Source organism: Ursus americanus, chromosome X (genome assembly GCF_024610735.1).
Source record: "Ursus americanus isolate L20-20 chromosome X, mUrsAme1.1.p, whole genome shotgun sequence".
In the NCBI taxonomy this organism is placed as follows: Eukaryota; Metazoa; Chordata; class Mammalia; order Carnivora; family Ursidae; genus Ursus; species Ursus americanus.
Window position 1 is genome coordinate 116074659 of NC_142164.1, and position 26737 is coordinate 116101395.

At 50.5% G+C, this 26737-nt stretch overlaps 1 protein-coding gene across 3 annotated transcripts in view; it reads right to left on the reverse strand.

Annotated features, from left to right (window-relative positions):
• The window catches only part of SHROOM2 (shroom family member 2), a 136369-nt gene that overhangs the window by 40309 nt on the left and 69323 nt on the right, over positions 1-26737 (reverse strand). For all 3 annotated transcript variants that reach the window (XM_045813650.2, XM_045813652.2, XM_045813649.2), the window contains exons 3-5: positions 18497-18628; positions 12183-14640; positions 10780-10877 (exon numbers count right to left, since the gene is read on the reverse strand). In XM_045813650.2, the coding sequence (XP_045669606.2) occupies positions 10780-10877; positions 12183-14640; positions 18497-18628 (2688 nt within the window). The remainder of the gene's footprint in view (positions 1-10779; positions 10878-12182; positions 14641-18496; positions 18629-26737) is intronic.

The following is a 26737-nucleotide window of genomic DNA, read 5'->3' on the forward strand; positions in this document are numbered from 1 at the left end:
CCCCTGACCATTCTGAGGAGTCCTGTTCAGGCATTTTGTAGAATGTCTCTTAACTGGGATTTGTCTGATTTTTTTTCACGATTATGGTTATGGATTTTGGGGAAGATCACAAAGGTAGAAAGTGCTATTCGCATAGGCTAGCAAGGGTCATGCTGTCAACACAACTGATCTCCGTGCACCAGCTGGCAGGGGTTAGCACAGGTCAGTTTCTCCATCAGAAGCGCCTTCTCTCCCTCTAGCTTTCCATCCTGCCCTCTCTGGAAGGAGGTTGCCCATACACAGTCCATATTTAAGGAGCCAGGAGTTCTGCTCCACTTCCTTGAGGACAGAGGAGCTATACAGAGTATGTGGAATTTTTCTGAACAAGAGACTTGTCTTTTCTCTCTCCACTTATTTATTCAATCATTTATGTTTATCATCAGTACGGACTCAGGAATACTTACTTTATACACTGGGTCACAATCTAACACTACTTTATTTCGTTGTTTCAGTTGTTCCAACTGTGGTCATAGGAAGCTCTTTCAGTTGGCTCCTGTGTCCCTTTGAGATATCCTTATTGTTGTTGGGCTTGTTTGGTTTAGTCCTTCCTTACTTTTTGGCACTGCAAGACGTTCCAGGCTCATTCTGTATAACCCCTGCCCCGGCCCTAAACCCAGCCATCCCCTGCAAGAAGCACTGGCTGCTCTGATTACAGAAGGGTACTGGAAAACAAGACCTGGATGCTGGTTGTGCTTGAGGATTTTTTTTTTTTAAAGATTTTATTTATTTATTTGACAGAGAGAAAGACAGCCAGTGAGAGAGGGAACACAAGCAGGGGCAGTGGGAGAGGAAGAAGCAGGCTCCCAGTGGAGGAGCCCGATGTGGGGCTCAATCCCAGAATGCCGGCATCACGACCGGCCGAAGGCAGACGCTTAATGACTGAGCCACCCAGGCGCCCCATGCTTGAGGAATTTTTAAAGAATGCCCTCAATGAGTTATTTCCAAAGAGAAAGCACTTTTATAATATTAAGATTTATAATTTGGGTTTTCATACATCCTTGTTTACTTGAGTGAGGCATAATTATCAGGGTGTCTAGGACTCTCACGTCTTTTCATAGCTTAAGCTATGCTAATGCTATTGAGACTTTACATTATAAATACTTGGAATAAATTGCGTGTGTATCCCTGTCTTTGACGTGGAACATTTGTGCTCTTGAAAAATTCCACCAATAAAAAGGGAACAGAACAAGATAAGCACCCTAGCACTTACATTCCAGAAGCACTCTTCCCCCTAGCCTCTCAGGCAGTCTTGGTGAAGTGTTAAGCCCTTCCCGAGTCACTTCGCCTAATGTGGCAGGCCAGTCTCTAGGGGCTGAGGGTGCCCTCCCTACCCCGTGCCATCGCTGCAAGGCAGAACATCACAAAAGGAGCCCACGGTTAGAGCATCCTGCACTCACCTCTACTCCCACGCTGTGAAGGAGCCACGGCCACCCCTGCTTGGGTGGACAGTGTAAACTCCTGAAATTTAACCACCACCCAAAAGACAAGTAAAATGAAGACAGAAATGGATCTCATTCTTGCAAGAGAATCATAAAAAGAAGTCTCTTTGAGATATCTAGACAGACCGCCATGCAGGTCCCACATTCCCATCCCTGAAAGTACACTCATGGACAGCCATCCCTGGACCAGACCCCAGGGCTGGCAAACCTTTCCTGTCAAGTTTTCCTGGAGCAGAGCTACGCATACGCCCATACGTTCATGGCCGCGTCCATGCTACAAGAGTTGAGTCATCACAACAGGAACAGTCTGTCCCCCGAAGCCAAGGATATTCACTGCCTGACCCTTTACAAACTTTGTTGACCTCAGAGCTGCAGCTGCATTGCTCAGACTTGAGTAATGCACAGACTCATTTTAAATTAACTTTTTTTCCTGTGGCATCTCAGTGTTGACAGATTTTTAAAAATTGGTGAAGTCTAAATACCATAAAATTTACCCTATGAAAGTATACAATTCAGTGGTTTTTGTCTATTCACAGAGTTATGCACCCATCAGTACTATGTAATTCCTGAATATTTTCATCACCCCCAAAAGAAACTCCATACCCACTCTAGCAGTCATTCCCATTCCCCCCCAGCCCTCAATTCCTGGCCACTGAATCTACTTTCTGTCTCTAAAGATCTGCCTACATGTGGAATCATGCAGTGTATGGTTTTACTTTTTACTGTATTGTGAAATATGTCTAAATAGAAAACATTTTCTTTTCCTTATTTTCACAGCTCTTAGGCTATGAAATACAAAACAAATTTGCAATTATATGAGAGCAAAACTATCAAGCGAATGTTTAATGCGACAAGTGATGCGGTTTTGCTGGGAGTGTTTCTGCTGTGGTCCCAGATACCTCAGCACCACCACTTCTCCTGGGTTCAGCTACCACAGTTTCCCAGATGTCACAGAAGGACTCATTTTACCCACCACTTTTCTTTTGACAGACAGGACAGAGAGCTCTGAGGGCCTGGCACCTGGATGCCTTTTCCTTCATCTAGAGACAGAGCCTGGTGTCTGCGGGAGAACATGCACAGATTCTTCCCTCCCAGCTGCGGACAGTTACATTATTAGCACTGGCAGTGAGACACTCCCACACGTACAAGGTGTGGTCATGCACACCGTGCAGTATATTCTGTTATGAACTTAAGGGTTAATATGGAAACAAAAACAAAAAATTACACTCACAAGGAGAATGTGCATAGTCCCAAGAATATGCTCCACATGCTGTTTGAGAAAACTTGAACTAGATGTACTTTTCAGGCTACCACCCTGCCACTATCCATGCTTCACTGTCCTCCTTCACCTTCCCTTCCTCTGAGTTCTGCTGGAGGTGGTGATGATTTCTGTATTGGGGGTGGGAGGAAAGAGGGTGGCTAGGGATGGGAGCACAGACACAGAGCATGCTCCTGGCTCTGTTGTTGTCTATGAATTCTCGGGGGATGTGCAAGTCTAACACACACTTACAAAGATTTGGATGAATTTTTAGATTGCTTAAGAGAAACAGGTGATTTGCAGACCCGTTTTTTTAATTTCAAATGTGTGGACCTTCAGCAAATGTATGAGTTAAACTGATTTGAGACTAGCTGCAAGAATCCAACAACCACGTAACACACTGAGTCTGTGGGAAATGAGTTCTGACAGCCAGGTATCCATCTCACATCCCACTGATGGCAACTGTGTTGGAGTAAGACACTCTTACTGCATAGAGGGGATCACTTCAAGTTACCTTTCAAGTTAAAGAAAGTAAACCCAGTTCAAGAGTGCCTGCTCAATGGGTAGGTGGTTTTCTCTTGGGGAGACAAAATGTTCTGGAACTAGATAGTGGTCACGGCTGCACAACATGAATGTACTAAATGATACACATTCAAATAGTAAAGTTTAGGTTATGTGAGTCCTACCATTAAATCAATCTTTAAAACCCCATTAAAAAAAAAAAAAAAAGGCAAGTAATTTAGAGCAACCTCAGAGACAGAGCCCAGCCACTGTGGCCCTATGTAGAGATATCTACAAGCCTGTGGGTCTTAAGGGGAAGGAGGTGGAACAGAGAACCTGATGGCTGTCCAGTCCTCACAGTCATCTTGTGAGGCAGCTCAACATCGGTGGGCCCAACATTCCCCAATGGTCTTCCACACACACAATGATTTCAGAGCTCTAATATAAAAATAAATGCCAACAAAGGAAAAAGAGCAAAGGGAAAACTTGTGCAATTAAGCTGCCTTACCCTGACCCCAAACAAACTAGCTGCCTGCATTTGGTGCCTCCTTTTCAAAGTTTCTAAAAATGAATGCTACGGAAGGTGGCCTTGGGGGCAGGCAGGTGTAGAAGGAATGCATTGACTCAGCCACCTACTGGGTCATCCCTGATGACCTTGCTTGCCCACACCTTGCTCTTCTCTGTGAAACAAGTTTTCAGTCTGCCATTATTCTAGAATGTCCACTTTTGCACGATGCTTAGTCACGTTACCATCCTACAAGAACACTATCATGCCCTCTCACAGGCTGTACCTTCTGCAAGGGAGGGAACTGAAAGCCAATGTTCACAGTTCATGGATGAGATGTACATGTATTTCTTTTCTATTCTTTCCAAGATTTATTTATTTATTTATTTTTAAAGATTTTATTTATTTATTCGACAGAGATAGAGACAGCCAGCGAGAGAGGGAACACAAGCAGGGGGAGTGGGAGAGGAAGAAGCAGGCTCATAGCGGAGGAGCCTGATGTGGGGCTCAATCCCGTAACGCTGGGATCACGCCCTGAGCCGAAGGCAGACGCTTAACCGCCGTGCCACCCAGGCGCCCCTATATTTATTTATTTGAGAGAGAAAGAGAGAACATAAGTGGGAGGCACAGAGGGAGAGGGAGAGAGAATCGCAGACTTCACACTGAGCGTGAACCCAGGAGGAGCTGGATCTCAGGACCCTGAGATCACACCCTGAGCCGAAATCCAGTCAGAAGCTTAACTGACCATTCCATTCAGGCGCCCTGAGATGTGCGTATATTTCTAACATGGGTTAATCACTCAGGTTTAATCAAGACATTTGGCTTTACCCACAAATGTTAGGAAACCCAACTTAATATAGACTCAGTAGAGTGCCACATTAGATCCCAGTAGAACAGGAACTGGAGACATACTTCACAGCTTGGTTCTTGAGTCAAGATGGAAAGCACCTTAACTAGCCAATCAACCAGAAGAGTCTACAAAAGTTAAAAGGCAACAAAGATTATCTCCAAAGGAGGCAGAGCAGACTTGGCCAATGCCTTTGACAATATGAACAGCGTCAATGTAAGGAGCATTTAAATCTGTACGGCCGTCTGAGTGGGTGCTTCCCAGTCCATCTCACCCCTAAAACACAGCCTAGAAGAGAGAAGCACGGCTGGAAAGATGAGAGGAGATGGGTCTCGGTATGTTTAGATGGATTTCTGCAGAAAAGCAAAAACGCTGATGAGCACCTTTGCGTGCAAATTCAACGAAGGCGAGCCAACAAGGGTCTGGGCTCTGAAAAGAGCTGTCAAGTAGACAGGAGAGACAAAAGGATAAAAGAGCAGAGAATTACTGCATCTGGACAGCTGTGGAGGTATCTCCACCTGGGAAGCGGACGCCGCGGCCTGCCGGCTGGTAGCTCCACTGGCCAGCAGGGGCGCAGGCGCAGCTCCCGATGGGACGGCTCGGTCTCCCCGGGAGAGCACCGGAAGTTACGTGAGCGCCGCAGTTCCGGCTGCTGGGAGGCAGAGGCTGCCTTCTGCCCGCGGCTCGCGGAAGGCTTCGCTCCCCCGCCCGGAACCCGGCACCCGGCGCCCGGCGCCCGGAACCCGGAACCCGGAAGTCGGGTCTGCGGTCCGTCTGCGTCTCCTTCCCTCCCCCGGGCCTCTGCACAGCACTCGGTGCAGGGAGTGCCGCTCGCCCTCCGTTGGCCCGCCTCTTCTTCCAGTCTTGGCTCTGGCTCTCCCTCTCCTCCCCAGCCCCAAACCCTGTAACCCACACAACGCTGGCCTCGCCACGCTTCCTCCCAAATAACGTGAAGTCACCAGGCCAGACCAGCAAGGAAACAAATGTGTGGTCGCGCTCTAGCCCCGACTCCGCGATTCCTAAAGCCACGTGGCTATACGTGCGGGGAGGAACTAGAGTTACAACCCCGCAGCCCGCAGCCCTCACCCCCGTCAGGGATTTTCCGGAGGCGCCCTTTCGCCTCTCCAGGAGGGAGGGCAGAGGGAGGTCCGCAAGCACTCCACACACAAAGACCACGGCCCAGGGAGGAAGCTACGCCCCATGCTGGCTCCGCCTGATGCTGGCTCCGCCCTGGAAAGCGTCCAAGCTGGAGTGTCGCCTTGTTATCCCAGCACGGGCTGGGCTTCGTAATTTCCCGGCGGAGCAGTTCAGAATGGAAAGCTGCAATTGCCCCTTGGCTAATTGAGGGCCAGGAAAAGCAAATGTCTTCCCTAAAGCCACAAATGAGTAGAGTTTGGCGGGGCAATCTCTCTTACTATTTGTAAGAAGCTTGTTTAGTAAACGGAAAATCAGTGTTCGCATAAACCTCTGCACGCCAAGTCACCCCTCGGGGAAAATGTACAGGAAGGTGACCCCCGGGTGGGTTTAGCTTGTTTATGAATTTTATATAAAGCACATTTCCCCTAACGAGCTCGATTTCATACGGATTCAAGTTTACGGCTGCTGTTGGGATTCAGAATATCTGAATCTCTCCTCCTCCTCCTCGCTCATCTGTCCCAACAAGATACAAGCCTGCAGGTCAGTGCCAGCCCATTGGCAGAGCTCCCAAAGGTGGGGGCGGAAATGGCTGCAACGCAGTTATGAGGATGGAACCTGCCAGCACCCACAGCCACCGTGCTCCACCCCCAGATCTCCATTCGCCTTTGGTCTCCAGAGCCTCCCTGAACACAGTACTCACTGAACCTCAAATCTGAGAGCAGTAACTGACCACAGCACAACTTAGCTTTCTTACAAGCTTTAAAATATGATACTGCAAAACAAGTCCACTACCAAATCTATTTTGAGATGTTTGTGTTTTGATTCTTAATGTTTTGCCAGGATAGAAAGACAAGCCCATTTCACTTGCTATTGTGTAAACTAAAATCTTAAATAAAAATTCAGCAGACAGAATGTACCAACATGGACCACTATTCTCCATAACCAAGGACTGAACCAAGGGCTGTTAGCGGGTACCCATTCATTCATCTACCAATCCACCCTGTTTATCCATCCATTTACCCATCTATTTATCTACCCATCACCTGCCCCTATCTCCATTCATCCACCTGAAAACTGGTCCATTCATCTTTCAGCCACTGTGCTTACACAGGGTGCCTTCCCCAAACTGAGTATGAACACCCAACTGCCATTTGCTAGGTAGATGTCCTGAGATTAGGCTTGTGGTATTCCAAGAACAGCCGTTTAATAAGCATCAAGGCCCTGAGGAAGAAATGAACTAGGCTTGTTCAAAGGACAGAAAGGTGGCAATGAGTCCTGAGCCCGGATGGGAAAGGAGAGTGACAAAGGATGCCCTGAAAAAAACAGGGCCATACAGGGCCTCGCAGGTCATGGTCAGGAGCTTGCACTTTATTCCAAGTGCAACCAGAAGCCACTGCATGGTTTGGGAGTGGGGACAATTATAATTTAATTTATATTCCAAGACCAGCAAGGAGGCAGCAGCTATGGTCCAGGCTGGAGATGATGAAAACTTGGACAAAGAAGGCGAGAACTTGATCCCAGAGAGTTGAAGCAGAGCTCCTCACAGAGCAATGTGCTACACTGGGGGGGGGGGGGGGCAGGGTCTGGCTTGTGCCGCAAGGTGACCAGAGGAACTGTGGCTCGGATGGAAGCCCCTGCAAGGGGTGGGGGGTGCTGGACGGGCAAGGACAGGATTTTCATCTCCACTCTGTTCAGAGGCAGTAGCAGCCATCCAGGCAGGGAGACCGGCAGGCAGCACAGGGGTGGCTCCATGAGAACCAGGAGAGGGTACACAAACACTTCTACCAGGTGAGCGTCAGAGACATCCTCCTCCCCACACTGCCTCTGCGGAGAATGCCTCTGTGTGCCTCTTGTACCCAGAAGGTAAAGTCTTAAAAGCAGAATCGTTGAGTCACAAGGTGCCTGCAACAGTAAGGCTTACATGCCTCCCAAAAGCCCTCTAGAGAGGTTTTGCCAAATGCCCTCATCACCAGCCACACTCGCGGATGGCAGCCTCCCTCTTCCTTTTATTTGAAATGCTCCCACATCCGGTGTGGCCTCATCAGCTCAATGACAGGATGACACTTCCCTAGAGCGCTGAGGCAGCTGACAGCACTAGTTACAAGGTATAAGGCAGAAAGGACATTTCTCCCAGGGTTAGGGAGTCATTGTATCCCTCTAAAATCTCTAAGTTGAAGTTCTAACTCCTAGGACCCCAGGATGTGACTATTTGGAGACAGGGTTTTTAAAGAGGTAAGTAAGGTAAAATGAAGTCATCAGGGCGAATCCTAATCCAATCTGAATGGTGTTCTTACAAGAGACTGGGAAGAGACACACAGAGGGAAGACCACGTGGGGACACGGGGAGGAGGTGGCTATGTGCAAGTCGTGAAGGGAAGCCCTGGGAGCAACCAAACCTGCTGACCCCTTGATCTTGGGCTTCTGGCCTCCAGAAGACTGAGATAATAAATTTCTCTTGTCGATGTCGCCCAGCCTGTGGTATTTGGTCAGAACGCCCAAGCAAGCTACTACATCCAGTGTATGAGGTACCCCAGTCAGTGGGGGAGAGAATTTGCAGGAGGCAGACTCCTGCCGGTCCTAACGACTGAGCTCGGAGAGCTGGTGCAAAACCTCTGAGAACAGGACAAGCTGGGGGGTGAAGTCAGTTGGGGTGGGTAAAGGGGGCTGCTCGCCACAGGAAAAGCTAGAAGTAAGCAAATGCAATGGGATCTGCCTTCCTGGCTTTGGGTTTCTTTCAGCTCACACGCCACCTGTCTTCCCCATGACTCAGCCACAAGTCACCTCATCCTCTTTCCTCCAAGATTCTGAAGCACCACATAATTTTTTACAAAAATTCTAATTATGGGTCATCATTTCTGTCGTAAGTACTGGTGTCTCTCCTTCCCTCCTACACTGTGAGGTCCTTCGGGAGCAGAACCTTTGTCCTGCATATCTTTATGTAGGACAGAATCTTGAACCTCACAAAAATGTTCTCAATGTGATCTGAATGAACAAGTAACTCTTATCTTCATGCTATTCTGTTGTCTCAACAGAATACAATGAAAAACATTCACTATCCTGCACCAGTACTTATCAGATCAGTACCTTTCTTTTTTTTTAAGATTTCATTTTTAAGTAATCTCTATGCCCAACGTGGGGCTCAAACTCACAACCGTGAGATCAAGAGACACACGCTCTACTGACTGAGCCGAATTAAGGTACCCCAGTAATTAATATTTTTTATACACATGTTTATATTGTTTTAAATTTATGCAAAACATTAGGTGTCTTTAAATCTCTGCATTAAAGGATTTTGGTTTTGGTGAGCAAAAAGACAGTCCTTGACCTGAATTTTCATTTCTTTTATTCCCACATTCAATGTTTTAAGTACGCTATTTCTTACCGATACTTCAGAAAATAAACATTCTCTGAAAAAAGCTGAAAATGGCTTTTCCATGTTCCTGTTCTGGAATTTCATGGAGTCTCGCCACTCTTTGAAAGCACACACAATTCTAAAAATCGCCGGTTCTGCAGCTCAAAAGCAGAAGGCTCTGGAACTAATTTCTTCAGAGTGGTTATGCAGTGTGCTATGATAAAGGAAGCAGGTGGTCCCTCCTGCTGTTCCTCTCGACCCTCTCGCCATTGATAGTGCCATTTACGGCGCGCGCGCGCACGCACACACACACACACACACACACACGGCGAACGAACGTTACAGCTATTCACTAGGACTCCATTCACAGCAGATGGGCTAAGCCCTCTGCAGTGGAAGTGTCGTGCCTGTGGCAGAAGCACAGGTGCAAAGCCAGCGTCTGCACGTGCGGGGAGCACTGAGGACCTTCACGACAGCAGCAGAGCCCAGCAGCCGGCTGGGAGAGATCACAGCTGGTGCGGGGCATAGGACTCACTCAGAATCTCTCGGAATAAAGCTCTAATTGTGTTTCTCAGAAACTGCTGAATCTGTCATTCCTTCTTAGCCAGGGATTCTTGGATTCAGCCTTGCAGACCGGGGATGGCAGGGACCTCCTACACAAAATGCCACTCTTGTCCCCTCAGAGCCACATAAAGATTGGATGCTCTCATATACGGCTAACAGCACTCAAGTTTAAAGCCCAGTGAAATAAGACCCCATTTAGAAGGCACTTAAAGGCAAGCATTTAAATTGGTTATTTCTGCCAGAGAACCTTATGATGTTAAGTGTTTAAATCTGAATACCACACCAGTCACCAGAATCAGAATCACACCAAAGCAACAAAAAAGTCTACATTCACTGACCCAATTGTGTACATTTATTTCCACGCATCTATGAGCCCTTTTAAAATAAGGTGATACCACAGGTCCTACAGTAATCTACGCTTTTCCCTCCTTCCCTCCTCATGCATATCAAGGGCAAGATGACACTGTCTGTCTGTCTATCTACCTATCTATGTAATCTAAATTCCATCCTTGCTACAGTCCGACCGCTACGCTGGCCCCATTTCAGAATTGCGGCACTCAACACGGTAACACAGCACTGCTGTCCACAATTCTGCCAGGTGCTCCGATCCTCTCGAGGAGCCAACAGAACTGATTTCTATTTTCACGCTCAAAATAAGCCCAATTTAGAAAGGCTGGCTCCATTCCTTCCTGACGATCCTTCCAGGCGACTGTGCTGTGGGGACCATGCCCCGGCAACCCAGCCGTGTACTCGATCATTAAAGCATCCTTTCACTCAAGCGTCCTGGATGAAGCACTCCATTCAAGCCCATGACACTGGATTTCTCATTTTCTCAACATAAAGAACCTTACTGTACAGAAAACACAGCAGCCATTTTAAGAACCAAAACATGCCACGATGGCATGAGAAGGCGTCACCGCCCTGGAGACGCTTCTCCTGGCCGCGGTGCAGGGCTGCAGCCTCTGCTCAAAAGACACCACGCCGTCTGCACCCAGGCACGCTGCAGACTGCGTCCACTTGGCAGCCACTCCGGGTTTGGCAAAAAACAGATGCCCAATCACGTTCCCCAAGCATTCACCCACCACAAAGGCCACCCCCGAGAGTCTTCTTAGCAAACCCAAATCCAAAATTCACCTACCTCGGACGGGGATGTCCGTCCTCAGCCCAGACTGCGGAGGGAAGCTCTCTGTGCTCACCAGGGTCCCCCACTTGCTGTTGTGGTTCGATGGAAGCTTCCTGCCAAGAACAGCACAGTGACACACCAAGTCATCCAACTGCCTTCTTTAAGACATCTATTATTATGAACCCCCTCATTGTGGGTTTGCCCTGTGGGCCCGCACCACGAAGGCAATGACGCAGCCTGCTGGCTCGTACTGCCACTCGGCCACGGGGCTGGCAAGCTCAGCTCTCCAAACCGGTCTATCAAAACAAATGAACTAGACCGTAGGTCTGCTTCTGTTCTGAGCAGGTAGCAGAAGGCCTATGTGAGGACTGTAGAGCCATGGGACACAAGTGGCCAAGTAGAAACAAAAACAAAGACCAACCCACATACAGCCGGTTACAACGTACTATGGCAAAGCCTCCAGTGCTAGGACTTGTCAGAGTCTGGGATTGTCCTCTCCTGAGTGAGCACGCATGCAATTCTCAGAGGTCACGCTGTGCGGGCCACGGGCCGGGACACAGCCACGAGAGAAAGCCACAGGTGCAGCATCTGCAGGCCTGTCAGCACCAGGACGCCACGAAGAAACAGGCAGCACTCCTTCCATGCACATACTGACTATCCCGTCCTAAACCCGCTACTGGTTCTTTTGAAAAGAAACCACGTTTCTGGCCGTAAGCAATTTCTTTGAAACATATAAAGGCAGGTTTAAGAGGCAGAACAGGCAGAGAGAGGGAGGGTGAATGTGGCAATCGACTCTGAGTATGGCTATGAATACCGTGCTTTTCTAAAAGAAAGCTTAAAGTCAACTTTTACCGCCAGAACTGTTAAACCTTATAAAACATGCAACGGTTTAATGCATTGCATGTTAAATTACATTTACCCTGGAGCAATCTCTATATATTAAAAAAAAAAAAAAACAACTGAAAACTGAAAAGAACAAACTCTAAAAACTGTAAATGGCCTCAAGGTTTGAAGACTGGCTATCATACACTGTCTGGCCCCTTTACATAAAGTACCCCTCCCTTTCCATTTCGGAGGAGAACCTGCCATTTTGCAGAGCTCCCTGCAAATTCTTCACGTGGTGCTAAGGTCGGGGCACGCTACTCATGGGGAAAAACAGCTGAAGCAAGAATGAGACCAAGGCTGGGGACCCGACATGTGCATGCAAAGATGGCACTTAAACGGTCACGAATGTCTCGATCTGTCCCCACGTCCCTTTCACACAAGCTGACGCCAAAAGAGCTGGAGCACGTGCGTGGTCAAACAGCTGGACGCAAGTCACACGGAATCGGGCCCCTGTATTCTGGGGGGCCTCCTCTCGGTGCAGTAAGACAGCAGGCAGGGGGCAGCTGTGTCCTTGCTTGCGGCACCAGGCTCACCTGCATGTAGAGGTCTGTGGATGGCGATGACCGGGACCTTCCGTGAATGTACTGCGGCCTCTCGTGTTGCTCCAGACCCGCGTCCAAGATGTCGTCGGCTGAGTGATACCTCCCGGAACTCCTGGCTTCTAGAGCTGTCCTCTGTTCCCTCCAAGAGGCCTGATACTCAGCAAAGGTCCCAAGTCTCTGAGGTGGTTCCAGTTTTCCCCCCTTCCCCGCTTTTCTGTGCCCACTGGGGTTCCCTCCAAAGGACGTCGTGCGGGCCCTCTTCTGGAACCAAGGCTCTGCACCCTCGTACCCACGGCCTGCTGTCTGCGGCCTCTCCAGCCTCTCCTTCGGGAACCCCCAGAGTGCCTGCCTCTGCCCAGGTCTCTGGTGAATGGGTTTGCTGGTTTCCTCAAAGAACTTCCACCTGTCGGCGAACGTGCCCATGGTCTCCTCGGACGTCCCCGGGTGCTGGGGAGGGCGCTCATCTCCCGAGAGTCCCACCTCGTTCATTTTCTCTGGTTCGGAGTAGGATTTCAGTTTCTGCTCCAGCGTGAACCGTCTGCGGCCTCCGATGCGGGGCACGTGCGGCACGCCCGCTCCAGGCGGGGGCGGCTTGGCCAGGCCCCCCTCCCAGACGAGGGGGACGGTGTCCAGATCCGCGCCGTGCTCCTCAGCCCGGTGCTCCGGTGACCCTGCGTAATGATCCACTGGGCTGGGGTCCAAGTCACGGCGCTTAAACGACGTGGCCCTCAGGACGCGGGCCTGGGCCTCCTTCACGTGCTCTCTGTAGGTGCCCGGGCAGGACCCTTCTGAGGTGGCGCCGGTGGCATCTCCGCGCTCCGCTCTCCAGCCGCTGGCCTCTTCCGCGGCTCCCCCCGTTCCAGTCAGCGTCACCGTGCTTTTGCTCTTCTGCAGCTTGGCTCGCCGCATCTGGATCTCGTTCCTCAGGGTGGTGGCGAACCGGTCGCTCCTCCGCGTCGGTTTGCCCACCTGGGCGTCAAATGGCGGCGGCCTCTCCGGGCCCGCATCCTGGCCATTGTCAGGCCGGCGCGTCCCCTCCCGGGTCAGCGAGTGCAGCATCGGCGTCTTCTGACGCGAGATTTTGCTGTTTTCTCCGTCGGCCCACGTGAAACCATCTGAAGTGTTCTTCGGACCGGCTCTGTCCACGCGGCTGGCTCTTGGTGGCTCCTCACTTCCTGCGGAGCGGCCCTCTGCTGCTCGGTCCGCCGGGTCACCCCTGTCTCTCTCGTGGGGGTCCGGGGCTGCCTCGTGCTGCGGCAGGGAACACCGGGCTTTCTGGCCCACCGGGTGTGGGGGAGGGTATTCGTGGGCGCCCCGGGCCACGTCAGGCGGCCAGGATTCCTCGTGGAGCGGCGGCGCCTGTCTGCTGGTCACACAGTAGTAGCGGCTCTGCCCACCGCTGTCCCCCTTCTGGCTGGCGGCGCCGGGCCACCTGACCTGAGGGGGGCCGTCGTCCGGGCCACGGTCAGCAGAAGGCTCCTGGCGGCCCCCCGGGACGGCCACGCGGGGCTGCTCCCTCAGCGACGTGGCGGCCCCGGGGCCCTGGTGCGAGAAGGGGCTCTCGTCACTGTACTGGCGTGGGTGCTGGCAGCCGGAGGAAGACTGCGGGAAGCGCACGTCCGTGCTGGACAGAGAGGCCTGCAGCCGCCCAGGGGCGCCTGGCAGGCCGCCTGCCCTGGGGTCGGAGGGCAGCACCCCGCCGTCCAGGGGGACATCCGGTGCACAGCCCGAGCTCCCGGCTCTTCTCCCGCTGCTGGGACGCACCAGCCTCCACTGCTGATCGGCGGCGTCTGGTCTCCAGTCGCTGCGGGGCTGGGCGCGGGTCAGGCCTGGGAAGTGCTGCGCGTTGCCTGCCTCTGAGAACGGAGGGCCCTGGGCCTTCTCGTGGCTCTTGGTGGCCGCGAAGCTATCACTGCGGAGAGGCGGAGGGGGCGGGGGAGGGGAGGAAGGTGCTTTTTTCTTATCAGGGACATACCAGACAGGCCCAAAATTTGACCTCCCTGAGGTGGCCAGCTTGGCCTCAGGACTGTCCTCTGGCCTGGGGCTTCTGCTGCTGTCACAGGGGACCCGGGCTGGGAAATGCCCGAGCCTCTCCTCCAGGCCCTGAGGATCGCTGGCAGCCTGGCCCTGCCGGCTGCTGCCTGGCCTGGAGGCCTCCCACAGGCCCACTTTGTAGAGGATGTTCTCCGCAGAGGAGGCATCGGCCTTGGGCAAGGTGTGGTCAGGCGTGCTGGAGCTGGTGGAGAAGGAGCCGTAAGCCGAGTCCCGTTTGCTCTGGCCGCCCAGGTGGTCGATGCTGCTGTTGGACTTGGTGGCAGAGAGGCGTCCTGAGGGGTAGGGCTGCGAAGTCTGGTCCAGGCTGTCGACGCTCCCAAGTGAGCTAAAATGGCCCGAGGTACGCTGCAGATTCGTGTGCTCCCACGTGCCCGACAGGTCATGAGACGAAGAGCTAGGAAGGAAGGACCACAGGGAAGAGTCTGCTTTAGAAGCAAGTAACAACAGCACAGTGAATGCAGCTGGCCCTGCACAGAAACATCCTCCCAGAACAGGGTCACAGGACCTGACACGGGACCTTTGCACAGCATTTTATTTTCTATTTTTAAAAGATTTTATTTATTTCTTTGACAGAGAAAGAGAGAGAGTGTGCATGCAGGGGGGATGGCAGGCAGGAGAGGGGAGAAGCAGGCTCCCCACTGAGCAGAAAGCCTGAGACGAGACTCGATCCCAGGACCCCGGGATCATGACCTGACCCGCAGGCAGGCGCTTAACAGACTGAGCCAGCCAGGTGTCCCAGCACAGCATTTTATTTATTTATTTATTTTCTATTTTTATTTTTTTAAAGATTTTATTTATTTATTTGACAGAGAGAGAGACAGCCAGCGAGAGAGGGAACACAACCAGGGGGAGTGGGAGAGGAAGAAGCAGGCTCCCAGTGGAGGAGCCTGATGCGGGGCTTGATCCCAGAACGCCGGGATCACGCCCTGAGCCGAAGGCACACACTTAACGACTGCACCACCCAGGCGCCCCTCAGCACAGCATTTTATTTATTTTATTTTTTATTTATTTATTTTTTTAAAAAAGATTTTATTTATTTATTCGACAGAGATAGAGACAGCCAGCGAGAGAGGGAACACAAGCAGGGGGAGTGGGAGAGGAAGAAGCAGGCCCATAGCAGAAGAGCCTGATGTGGGGCCCGATCCCAGATCACTGGGATCACGCCCTGAGCCGAAGGCAGACGCCCAACCGCCGCGCCACCCAGGCGCCCCTCAGCACAGCATTTTAAAGAGCAACTCTGACAACAGGCTGAAAGGACCCAGCCCGACCCACTTGATGCTCTTTTCCCAAATAGAGGCCCCCACATGCTAGCTGTACAACTCCCGCCCTCAGGGTCGCCTAAGTCCACAGCAGTCACCAGCAGGAAATGCCTATGTGAATGCTTTCATCCTCTGTCACTAAGTATGGTGGTTGGCAGACCACAGCCTGTGAGAACATGTGTCAGACAGCTAAATGGTTGGGGGGACATGGATCAAAAGACCATTTTGTGACCTATGAAAATGACAAGAAATTCAAATCTCACTGCTCACAGATAAAGTGTGATTAGAACCCAGTCCTGGCTATTCATGTACACACCACTTGTAACGGCTCCTGAGCTGGGGTCTTGCAACAGACACGGGCCCATGGGGCCCAAAATATTTCCTACATGGCCCTTTACAGAGCAGGTCTGTGGACCTCGGGGTTGAACGTATGAAAGGGTTTTGTTTGGATGACTAACACAGAAGAAGAAACCAAACGACAACAATTTTCACATGAAAAGGGGAAGTCCAGGGACACCTGGGTGGCTCAGTCGGTGAAGCGTCTGCCTTCAGCTAAGCTCATGATCGCAGGTCCTCGGACTGAGTCCTGCATCAGGCTCCCTGCTCAGCAGGGAGTCCGCTTCTCCCTCTGCCTGCCCTTCCCCCTGCTTGTGTGCGCTCGTTCTTTCTCTGACAAATACATAAATAAAACCTAAACCATAATAAATAAATAAGTAAGTAAGTAAATAAATAAATAAATAAAAAGGGAAGTCCAGGGATAATGTGACTTTTCTACATCTAGATATTACACTAGCAATAGCTCCTTTCACCTCTCAGTCGATGCAATTAGTGATGGAGAACTCCAGCGACAGGCTTTCTCAGCAAAAGCAAACACTGCTGGGCGCAGGGGACTAATTATGCCTGACAGTTCATCAGGGCTCTACCTGAATGCCAAAATACAGGTCCGTAAGCAGGACGGGGTCTCAGACGAGGAAATGCCAAATCAGGTCTGTTGCTGTAAGCTGGGTGATAACGTTCATTAAGGAATGCATTAGCCTACGAGGCAGGAATAGCTACACAGGAGGCTAACGGCTCTCGATGGCTAAGTTCTTTATCCAGGCACACTGAAAATGCTTTCATTAAAGCCCAACAAAGCTGGAACCTTCATGCTTCAAGGTAAAACACAAAAAAACAAAACCTACTACCCACAACTGTTGCTACTTCAGGTCTGGGGAGAACCAGGAGGAGAAAGAAAACCGTGTCACCAGAACAAGGAGCATGAACTGGCTAAATCACTCTTAAAAAAAAAAAAAAAAAAAAAGGACAAATGAAAACACAGGGAAAAGGATTATACCTATATGCTCTGAAGGTCTCATGGCCGCTGGGGACAGTGAAATTTTCCTGAAGGTAGGGGACTGTTTGGGTTTTATACCCTTCCCTGTAAGGACACAGCAGGTGCCCTTCTCAGAAATGATTTATCCATGGGCTCTTAAGTCCAAGCAGATATAAATAACGCTAAGTACTGTTTCCACACAGATGTGGGCAGCATATGTGCTTCTTTAATCAAGAAACCATCAAATGGGCTTAATGGAAATCCTATTACATTAAGTCACTTCAATAATGAAATAAAAGGCCCACTTTTCAGTTAAGATTTAGTACTCGGCTGAGAGTCTGTGGTTTCTCAAAAACACCCTGGACTGAAAATACCACCACCTCTTGTCACTTTACATAGGTAATGTACTTGAGATATATCTCCTTCCTAAAAGTATTTCATAATTTTACAGCAGACCAGTATTTACTAACAATCAGAAATAGATTTCGAAGGGCACGTGGGTGGCTCAGCTGATTCAGCATCCAACTCTTGGTTTCAGCTCAGGTCGTGATCTCAGGGTCCTGGGATTGGCCCCTAGTCAGGCTCTGTGCTCGACGTGGAGCGTGCTTGAGATCTCTCTCTCCTTCTGCCCACTCCCCCGACGCGTGCACATGCACACGCTTTCTCTAATAGATAAATCTTTTTTTAAAAAATTGATTTTGAGATGGTTACGTTACTTCCATACACACAGGCACAAACGCACTTACAGAACAGATATGCACACACACAAACACATACGTTCAAGTGTGCACACACACACGCGCGTTCACACATCTGCACACACTATAAATGTGCTGACACCTGCACATACAGATACACGCTCACACATGCCTAAACCCACACTACTTGTTGCCACCGTCATCCTTTTAATAGGAGACTTGCGAGGACATTGGCCAGTGACCCAAGGTGTTGTATGACTAGCAGAAGCCTCCTCAAGCCAACACCGCTGTGCAGCCGCCACACACCTGCCTGACACATTAGCACTACTGACCCTGAAATGTGGACGCCAGGTCAACCAGAACTCCCCGTCCTTCCACTGACCTACAACTCCCACCATCTTGGTCTCACGCTCAGCGGGGAACCACCACCAGGCCCTCAAGGCTGGATGCCACATTGGCATGTGGGCTGTGAAACCCCGCTTCCTTTACACCCCTGCCACAGGAGAGCCCTGGGGTCACGGAGAGGGTGCTCACGCTTGACACAACTGTCTGGGAGCCTCTGAAATACCCTTGCCAAACCCGTAAGTAGCTCGTGCCTTCCAATCGACGCATAAACATCTCAAAAGAAGGGTGGTGGCTGTGGGCACGCGGGTGGCCGGGTAGCTGTCCCACTGAGGTCAGAACCACCAACTGGGCTGGCCCGAAGGCACTCAGCCCAAGAAACAAAGTCCCCAGGCTCCTGATTTATTAAGCAACACGATGAGAAACCACACTTGTTCATCCCTGCTCTTGGTATGCCAGTTTTTGTTTCCACCTACTCTGAAAAATTTAGCGAGTTTTACCGGTGATGCTGTGTGAGTGGCTTTTCCTCATCAGAAGAACAAAATCACTCTGAAGTAGAGAAAGGCGCTATCGTGGCAGGGCTGGGAAGTTACGAACACGGTCGAACACGGGCCACCCCGGCGGGAAACCAGTGCCTACCTCGCGTGGTGTCGGCCGTGCCAAGAAGGGCAGGCGCTGGCGGAGGGGAACGGCGATGCTGACGTCTCGGGGTGGCTATCGGAGAACTTGGTGGCATGCCAGGAGTGAGGCCTCCAGCTCACCTCATTCTTCCTGAAAAAGAATGCAGACGACTCAGGGACTTCAAACAAAGCACAACTCCGTGCCAAGACAGGAGCGCAGTGTGGAAATATGTCACGGCGACTTCTGCATGACTTAGAGCACCGCGTCCAGGTGCTTCCCACTGCATCTGCACAGGAACACTGTTCTTAAAATTTTTATGAATGCAGAACTCACCCTAATGCAGAGCGAGAATCACAGGCTGCAACGTGTGAATTAACCCTTAATTGCGAAGAATACATTTTCCTCAAAATTTATTCGCAATAGTAAATAAATCTTGTCATGCCCTCAGCCACCCAGGAGGACCCCAGGCAGACTCAGTTCTGTCTTTCTTGTTTCAGCACAGCTGTGCACGCAGCCCTCGGCCACCTTGCGGAAAAGAGAACGCACTGGAGAGCAGCTCAGTGAGGGCCCAGCTCAGCTGGGTCACATAGAGTTGACACTGTGTCTACTGACTCACCTAACTAAGTAAACACAGACATCTTGACATGGACTAAGACTAGTAGACATGAACTCCTTCCTCTGAGCCTCTCGGACTGTCTGCCAGCGCAGTGAAGGGTCCTCATTATGGGCACATGATGCCCTGAACCAAGAGGCTGTGCCCCACTCCTGCCAGGGCATCTGAACGTTGTATGCAGCACCTCCCTGGGCTGCTACGCCACAGTCCCCATACCCCACGGGGGGCTTATCAGTCTTCTGGCTGCATTGCCTGGGTGTGAGAAGGGAACTTTAGTCAGAAATCTGTAGAGCTGCCATGAAAATGTAACAGAGCCTCCAGGAGAAGGCTGCCGTGGGAGGAGGAGACCCACCCATGCTTGGTTCTCCCAGTCTCCGCTTCTCCAATGTGGGACAGAACTGGCTCGCTCCGGACAGCTTACAGCCCCTTCAAGAACACAGAAAGAGGGGCGCCTGGGTGGCTCAGTTGTTAAGTGTCTGCCGTCGGCTCAGGTCATGATCCCAGCGCTCTGGGATCGACCCTGCATTGGGCTCCCTGCTCAGCGGGAAGCTTGCTTCTCCCTCTCCCCCTGCTTGTATTCCCTCTCTTGCTGGCTGTCTCTCTCTCTGTCAAATAAATAAATAAAATCTTTAAAAAAAGCCACACAGAGGGGCGCCTGGGTAGCGCAGTCGTTAAGTGTCTGCCTTCGGCTCAGGGCGTGATCCCGGCGTTCCGGGATCGAGCCCCACATCGGGCTCCTCCGCTGGGAGCCTGCTTCTTCCTCTCCCACTCCCCCTGCTGTGTTCCCTCTCGCTGGCTGTCTCTCTGTCACACAAATAAATAAAATCTTAAAAAAAAAAAAAAAAACCACACAGAAAGAGCTCAAAACGAGCCTCGATGGGTACTTGACAGAGAGCAAACATTCTTTCAAGCAGGCAAAAACATTCAAGGATATTACACGATAAAGAATATTAAAGAAATCTGAGGGGCACCCGGGTGGCTCAGTCAGTTAAGCGTCTGCGTTCAGTTCAGGTCATGATCTCAGGGTCCTGGGATCGAGTCCTGCTTCTCCCTCTGCCCCTTCCCCCAGCTCATGCTCTGTTCTCTAATAAATAAAATCTTAAAAAAAAAGAAAAAAAGAAATTTGAAAAGCATTTATAATATAAATCTCCTGACAACTCATAATTAATGAAGAAAAATATCTGAGTGGCAAAATGTGGAATGTGTTGACTTCAGGAATTTCCCCATGAACGAAAGAACGGGCAAATTCATCACAGCACAGAAGTAAAGGGACTGAAAACCCAACTGTACCTCATAGAGTTTCTCAGAATCCTCGTAAGAAACGTTCTGGCCATGAGAATTTCATTTTCAGATGTCTTTTTCTGTGCTATCATATCCACAATGTCTTTCATCTTCCTTTATAGTTAATGAAGGGAAGAAACTATACGGAGAGCAGAGGCGAAGGGAAACAAATAAAAAAAAAAGAGGCTAGGAAAGGAAAATGCTTCGTCTTTTGTGGTAACATGTTCAACCCTGCAACTGGCAACACTGGGGTACAGGCTGGCTTACTGGAAGAGCAGTGTTCCAAGTGTAAACATGTTTCCTCCTTTTAAAAAAGATAATACACACAGATGCACATCTATTTCAAGACGACATAGTCAACAAGTACACTATGAATTAAGGGCTTTGAAAAAAAAAAAAAAGAGCAGGGCGCTTGGGTGGCTCAGTCGGTAAAGCGTCTGCCTTCGGCTCAGGTCATGATCTCAGGGTCCTGGGATCGAGTCCTGCATCGGGCTCCCTGCTCAGCAGGGAGTCAGCTTCTCCCTCTGCCTCCGCCCCTCTTCCCTGCTCATGTGCAGTCTCCCTCAAATAAATAAAATCTTTAAAAAAATTAAAAATTAAAAAAAAAACAACAAACGGTAACGCAGTGACAAGGTTATAGCTGTAAGCTATAAACGAGGATCCCGTGGCCACTGGGCACAGTGATGTTTTCCTAGAATGTATGAGCTTTCGCCAGGTCCTCTGAACCTCCTAGTGCATAATAAATGTACTTGGCAAGGTTCCAGCTCCTTTGTGTTTGTCAGCCCCTCTGGTTGCCTGAAACGCCTGGATTCGTGTTGATAAGGGAGAGGAGGACATGGGGCACCTGCGTGTTCGTCAGTCCCGACCATGTGAGGATGCTGGACAGGAGGGCTCTGGGGACCGAACGCTCTGGCGCCACCTAGTGTGCACACACAGTCACTGTCCCTCTGGCTCCGTTTCACCCAGACCCAGCGGCAACAGAAACGGGAGCAGATTTAACAGCCTCATTTTCACTGGATCGTGGGGCTTCTTTTCACACAAGGCACACACTCGGGTGGCTTTTTTTTTTTAATATTTTATTTATTTATTTGACAGAGAGACAGCATAAGTAGGGGGAGCAGCAGGCAGAGGCAGAGGGAGAAGCTTGACTCCCTGCTGAGCAGGGAGCCCGATGCAGGACTCGATCCCAGGACCCTGAGATCATGACCTGAGCTGAAGGCAGACGCTTCACCGCCAGAGCCACCCAGGCGGCCCTCGGAGCACGAGACCCCAGTGAAGGCCTGGGTGAAAGCACCATGCCACCCTCGGTTCCTACTGCCTTTCTGCTGGCAGGGCCGTGAGCACTGCAAGTGAGTAAACGCCCAGCCGGCATGCAGCTCACCACCGCCATGAAGGTCTGTGCAGCTCACCCCAGAGATGCCCGAGGTCCTGCTTCTGTGCAGGGCGGCGTGCGCAGGGGTGCAGCAGACAAGGACCAGCAATGCCCCACACTGTGCATGGAGCCCCACAATCCCAGGACTACCGGAAATGGGGTTCGGCCCACAGTCATACTGTACTATGGTCATCCCAGCATATAGGGAAGAAATCCTTTCTATCCAAATGCATACTGACGTTTGGAATCCTTACAATGCATGCTTATTGTGGAAAATACGGAACACGGGGTGCATGGGTGGCTCAGTCGGTGAAGCATCTGCCTTTGGCTCAGGTCGTGATCCCAGGGTCCTGGGATAGAGCCCTGTGTGTCGGGCTCCCTGCTCAGTGGGGAGTCAGCTTCTCTCTCTGCCCTTCCCTCTACTTGTGGTCTATCATTCCTTCTATCTCAAATAAATAAATTAAATCTTAAAAAAAAAAAAAGAAGATACAGAACATTTTAAAATGAAGAAGCCACTAAGAAGAGAGAGGAAAGTAAGCCATGACCTAGAGATAACCACAAGTAACCTGTGTGCGTTTCCCCCCATCTGTTTCTAGACAATCTCGATAATCCTGCAGACGTGGCAGGTCCATTTCCTTCTGTAGCCCACCTGCTTCTGTGAGCATTCCCCCATGCCACCGCTGTCCCTCTTCCAAAATGTAATCTCTCATCGGTGCTTAATGTTCCTTTCATATAAATATCGAAAAGCCACAGTATTGACTATGAACATTTTCTGGTACTCCAGATAAAATTATTCATCCTAATGAGGGTCCCCCTGAAGCCTTTCCCACAAATTATGCACCAAGATTAATCAAAAGTTACGTTAATTTTTAAAGTAATTTTATATGCTAGGTAGTGTTTGGGGGAGTTTTGGAAGGACAGGGTTTAGACTACAAATACGAAAAATACAGGCGATCACTGAAAATTAAGAACAAATCTAGACATCGGAAATCCTTCTAAAAAAGGAATTACTAAAATAAATGCTTCAATAAAATGTTTATCATTCTCATAAAGAACAGAATCCCTTCCTCCCCCTGCCACAAATGTCACATAAGTGCTGGTTATTTTCATAACCTTTTAGAATGAAGCCAACGGGCACTGCCTCACAAGAGAAAGAGAGTGTGTGCTTGGTCACTATGGGCTCCATCGGCCTGACGGGACCAGACCCGCCGGCTGGGAGGCCAGGGGCCCTGGCTCTGGGTGCACACTGTGATGGGCGTGTGGGCTTTCAGGCAACACTGGGGTTGGGGAAGACTCATGGGGTGGGGGGGAATCAACAGTCACGCGTTGGGAGTATCTCAGAGAAAAGAGTCAGGGGGCCTGAAGTGGGAAAAGGCCTGGATTTGGAGAAAGGCTGGGCTGGACTGTAAAAATGGTCCTCAGGGAGCCCTCAAGTGCATGGGACAAGCCCTGTGCAGAGGGCCCCTAGAATTCAAGGAGGGGAGGAGGTACAGGCCAGTCGGGGGTAAGGAGTCTGTGCTAGAGAGGGCAAGTGCAAGCAACCTTCTTATTCCTCCCAAAGGACCAAAGGAAAGAGAGAAAAGGTACCACTCTGCAAACACAAAATGAACCTCGCTCTGACCTTGCCACTTTCTGTTCCTGCCAAGCCTAGGGAGGACTATGTCCTGACCAGCCTCGCCCTCTGCTCATCTATCTACCTCCTGCCAGATCTCCCTGCAACTCTGCTCTGGACAGCTCTTGCTCTCACTCCAGGGTCTTCAACTGCTCCCAGCTGCCACAGAAGGAAGCCCAAGCTCCCACGTTCTCAGGCATCTAGCCAAGCTGTTGTTTGGAGGGTGCCCCTGGGCCAGCAGCACGGGCATCAGCTGGGCAAAGCCGTGGGCGGGCTTATGTGTTGCATGCACGTGCCTTCCTGGCACGTTCAGATGCCAACCCAGGTCCTGCACTCTCTGCCTCCAGCGACCTCCCCCTGCACGCCTTTGGGTTGCATCCCCTCTGCCGCTGTCTTTAGGAGGCTCTGGTACCGCAGATGCAGGACCAGATTTGCGGCTCAGCCCTGGCTCAGCCTTCGCAGGACAGTTCAACGGCCTACCCTCAAGAAAGACTCTGCTGAGAGCTGCTTCCGTTCCTCTTGACATCTGTTGGCTCAGCACTTGTCAGAGCAGTCCCCGTGCACACGTACGAGCACGCTCAGCAGCCACCTAGCTCCCGAGGGGTGTGACCTTCACCATTTGCCTGCAGTGCTTCTAACACGTTACATGAACGTACGCAGTACTCGAGACACGGCACACGGTTCCTTTCCCGGGCAGCGGCGAGATGACACACCGCTGTGGACGGGGATGCCATGCTGGCTTCAATCTACAGTCCTTCGGGACAAGGGTCAGACAGCTCCTGCTTTTATACATGACGACAATTCAGATAAAAATCCCCTAACGGCCTAAGTAGCTGAAACAGATACAAGACAGCAAAGCTGCACTTTGAACAGATGCCAGGCTGAGACGCAGTATTCCCACAGGATGAAAGCACCAGGGCTCCCGTCCACGAGGCCGGGGCAGCCCGCACCCCTCCCCTAGCAAGGGCGAGGGCGCGTTTCTTATTTCAGCCTGTGGAGATGCCCCTGAGCGTGTCAGCTCAAAACACGATGTGGAAACGTCACATCAAGAACCCAGGCAGGGGGCGCCTGGGTGGCACAGCGGTTAAGCGTTTGCCTTCGGCTCAGGGCGTGATCCCGGCGTTGTGGGATCGAGCCCCACATCAGGCTCCTCTGCTATGAGCCTGCTTCTTCCTCTCCCACTCCCCCTGCTTGTGTTCCCTCTCTCGCTGGCTGTCTCTATCTCTGTCAAATAAATAAATAAAATCTTAAAAAAAAAAAAAAAAAAAGAACCCAGGCAGAACTGGAACAGACGCAAATGATGGCTTTATCTCGTAACTTTTATCATCTTCATGTCAATAAACCTATTCATGTCAGAAAAAAGGAAAAAGAGGGGCGCCTGGGTGGCACAGCAGTTGGGTGTCTGCCTTCGGCTCAGGGCGTGATCCCGGCGATCTGGGATCGAGCCCCACATCAGGCTCTTCTGCTATGAGCCTGCTTCTTCCTCTCCCACTCCCCCTGCTTGTGTTCCCTCTCTCGTTGGCTGTCTCTATTTCTGTCGAATAAATAAAATCTTTTAAAAAAAAAAAAAGAAAAAAAGAAAAAAGGAAAAAGATAGACTATCTCACCCGAGTTCACAGTGCATATCCCCACTGACGAACACGCGGGTACGTCCCCCTCAGTATTGTAAAAGGGCACCAACTCAACTTCCTGGTTACGTGTCAACAAAACGGATTTTTGGGCGAAGACACTCAAGACACTCAAATGTGCAACCATTAATAAAAGTAATTATAAATAGCTCTAAGGATTAGCAACAGGGCTGGTAAGTCATATATAGAAGAAACGAAGATAAGTAAGACGTTCTCTGCAGGTCTTAACATACTACAAACTTTCATCGATGTTTTCACGCTAAGTTTTATAAACACCACTTACATGCTTTACAACGAAAAAAATCTTAACTTTTCACCACTTTCTACTTCACTGAGAAGATGAAATGTTTCACATAACTGGAAATTCATCTGATCAAATGGCTCAAGCCGTAAATAAGCCTAAATTTGAATGAACAGAAGCAACTTTTCTCTTTTTCTCCTGATTTTACTCAATAAAAACAACAATGGAAAATAGCCCAAAGAAGTCAGGATGTCTGTCCAGTATAAATCTCTGGGTCTAGTCTGTTTAACAAGAAATAAGCATGTAGCAAATAGCCACGATCCCTGAAAAGCTCAAAACAGAAACTTCTCCCCTGACACTTGAGCAAATGCCTACAGACCACCCACCCAAAGCACAGGATTTCAGGATACCTGCCAACATCCCCACTAAAGCACACAGCGTCTGCCAAAACACGCACAGTTTCTGTCCCAGGAAGAGCTCCTGGGAGGGGAAGGTAGGAGGGACACAACCTGCCGACATCCTAGCCATCCCTGTCCTCTTGCTGCATCGTTGCATGAAGCTGCTTCCGAGACCATCTGTGCTAATCAGTGTCAGGACTGCGTGCAGACCACCTGTTCAGGGACAGCTCCAAGGATCCAGGAGCAGAGGGGAGCACAGCACAATACAGGCTCAGGGCAAAATTCGCTGCAACTGAGTGACATTCAGAAAACGATGCACGTCGCAAGGAATTTGCTCCTAGCAAGCACGGCTGCGGTCACTGGATCTGAAACCCCCTTTCTTCGAATATGTAACTATGCCCACAGCCCGGCTAACCCTCCCAGCCTCCTGCAAAGAACCTCTTTCCTTGGGTGTTAATCTCCTGCATGCAAGCTTAGTGGAGGTAATTAGAGTCACAAAGGGTTTAGCGCCGCCAGCAAAGAGGCAGAAAATCGCACACATCAACCCTATTGATAATCTGGCCCTGGCAAAACTGCTTGTGACAGTTTTGAGTCTCGGTTGACAGTAAGACGAAGATTGAGGTGGGCAGGTGGACTTCAGTGCAAGCAAAACTAGTATTACCATATAGATTTGAAAGAAAAGCTGAAAGAGCAATTGCAAGCTTTCCAAAATAACAAATGGCAGGATATTTAAATTTTCCGCAGGCTATCTGAAGTTATACGTACTTCTGGGGAGCTGAACCTATGGTAATTGGCCCCCGAAGTGAGAAAGATGGGGGACCGTGTCCCAGCACTCGTCACGCCGAGCTTTCAGCACGCACTTTATAGACGCAGACAGCAACAGCCTTAATCCAGCTCTGAGCGAGACGCTCGCCCTCCGAGACACACTGCGCACACCAGGCGGACCTTCCGCACCTCTCCAACAGCCAAGGCTTGTCGACTCGGCTACGTGGATCAGGAAAATGCCACCAGTGACCCAGTTTCTGGGCTTACTTCACCTTCTCCAAGCACATTTGCTTAAGCCACTGCGGCTGCCCAGCCAAAGAGCCTGGGGCTGTCTGTGCAAACACCAGCA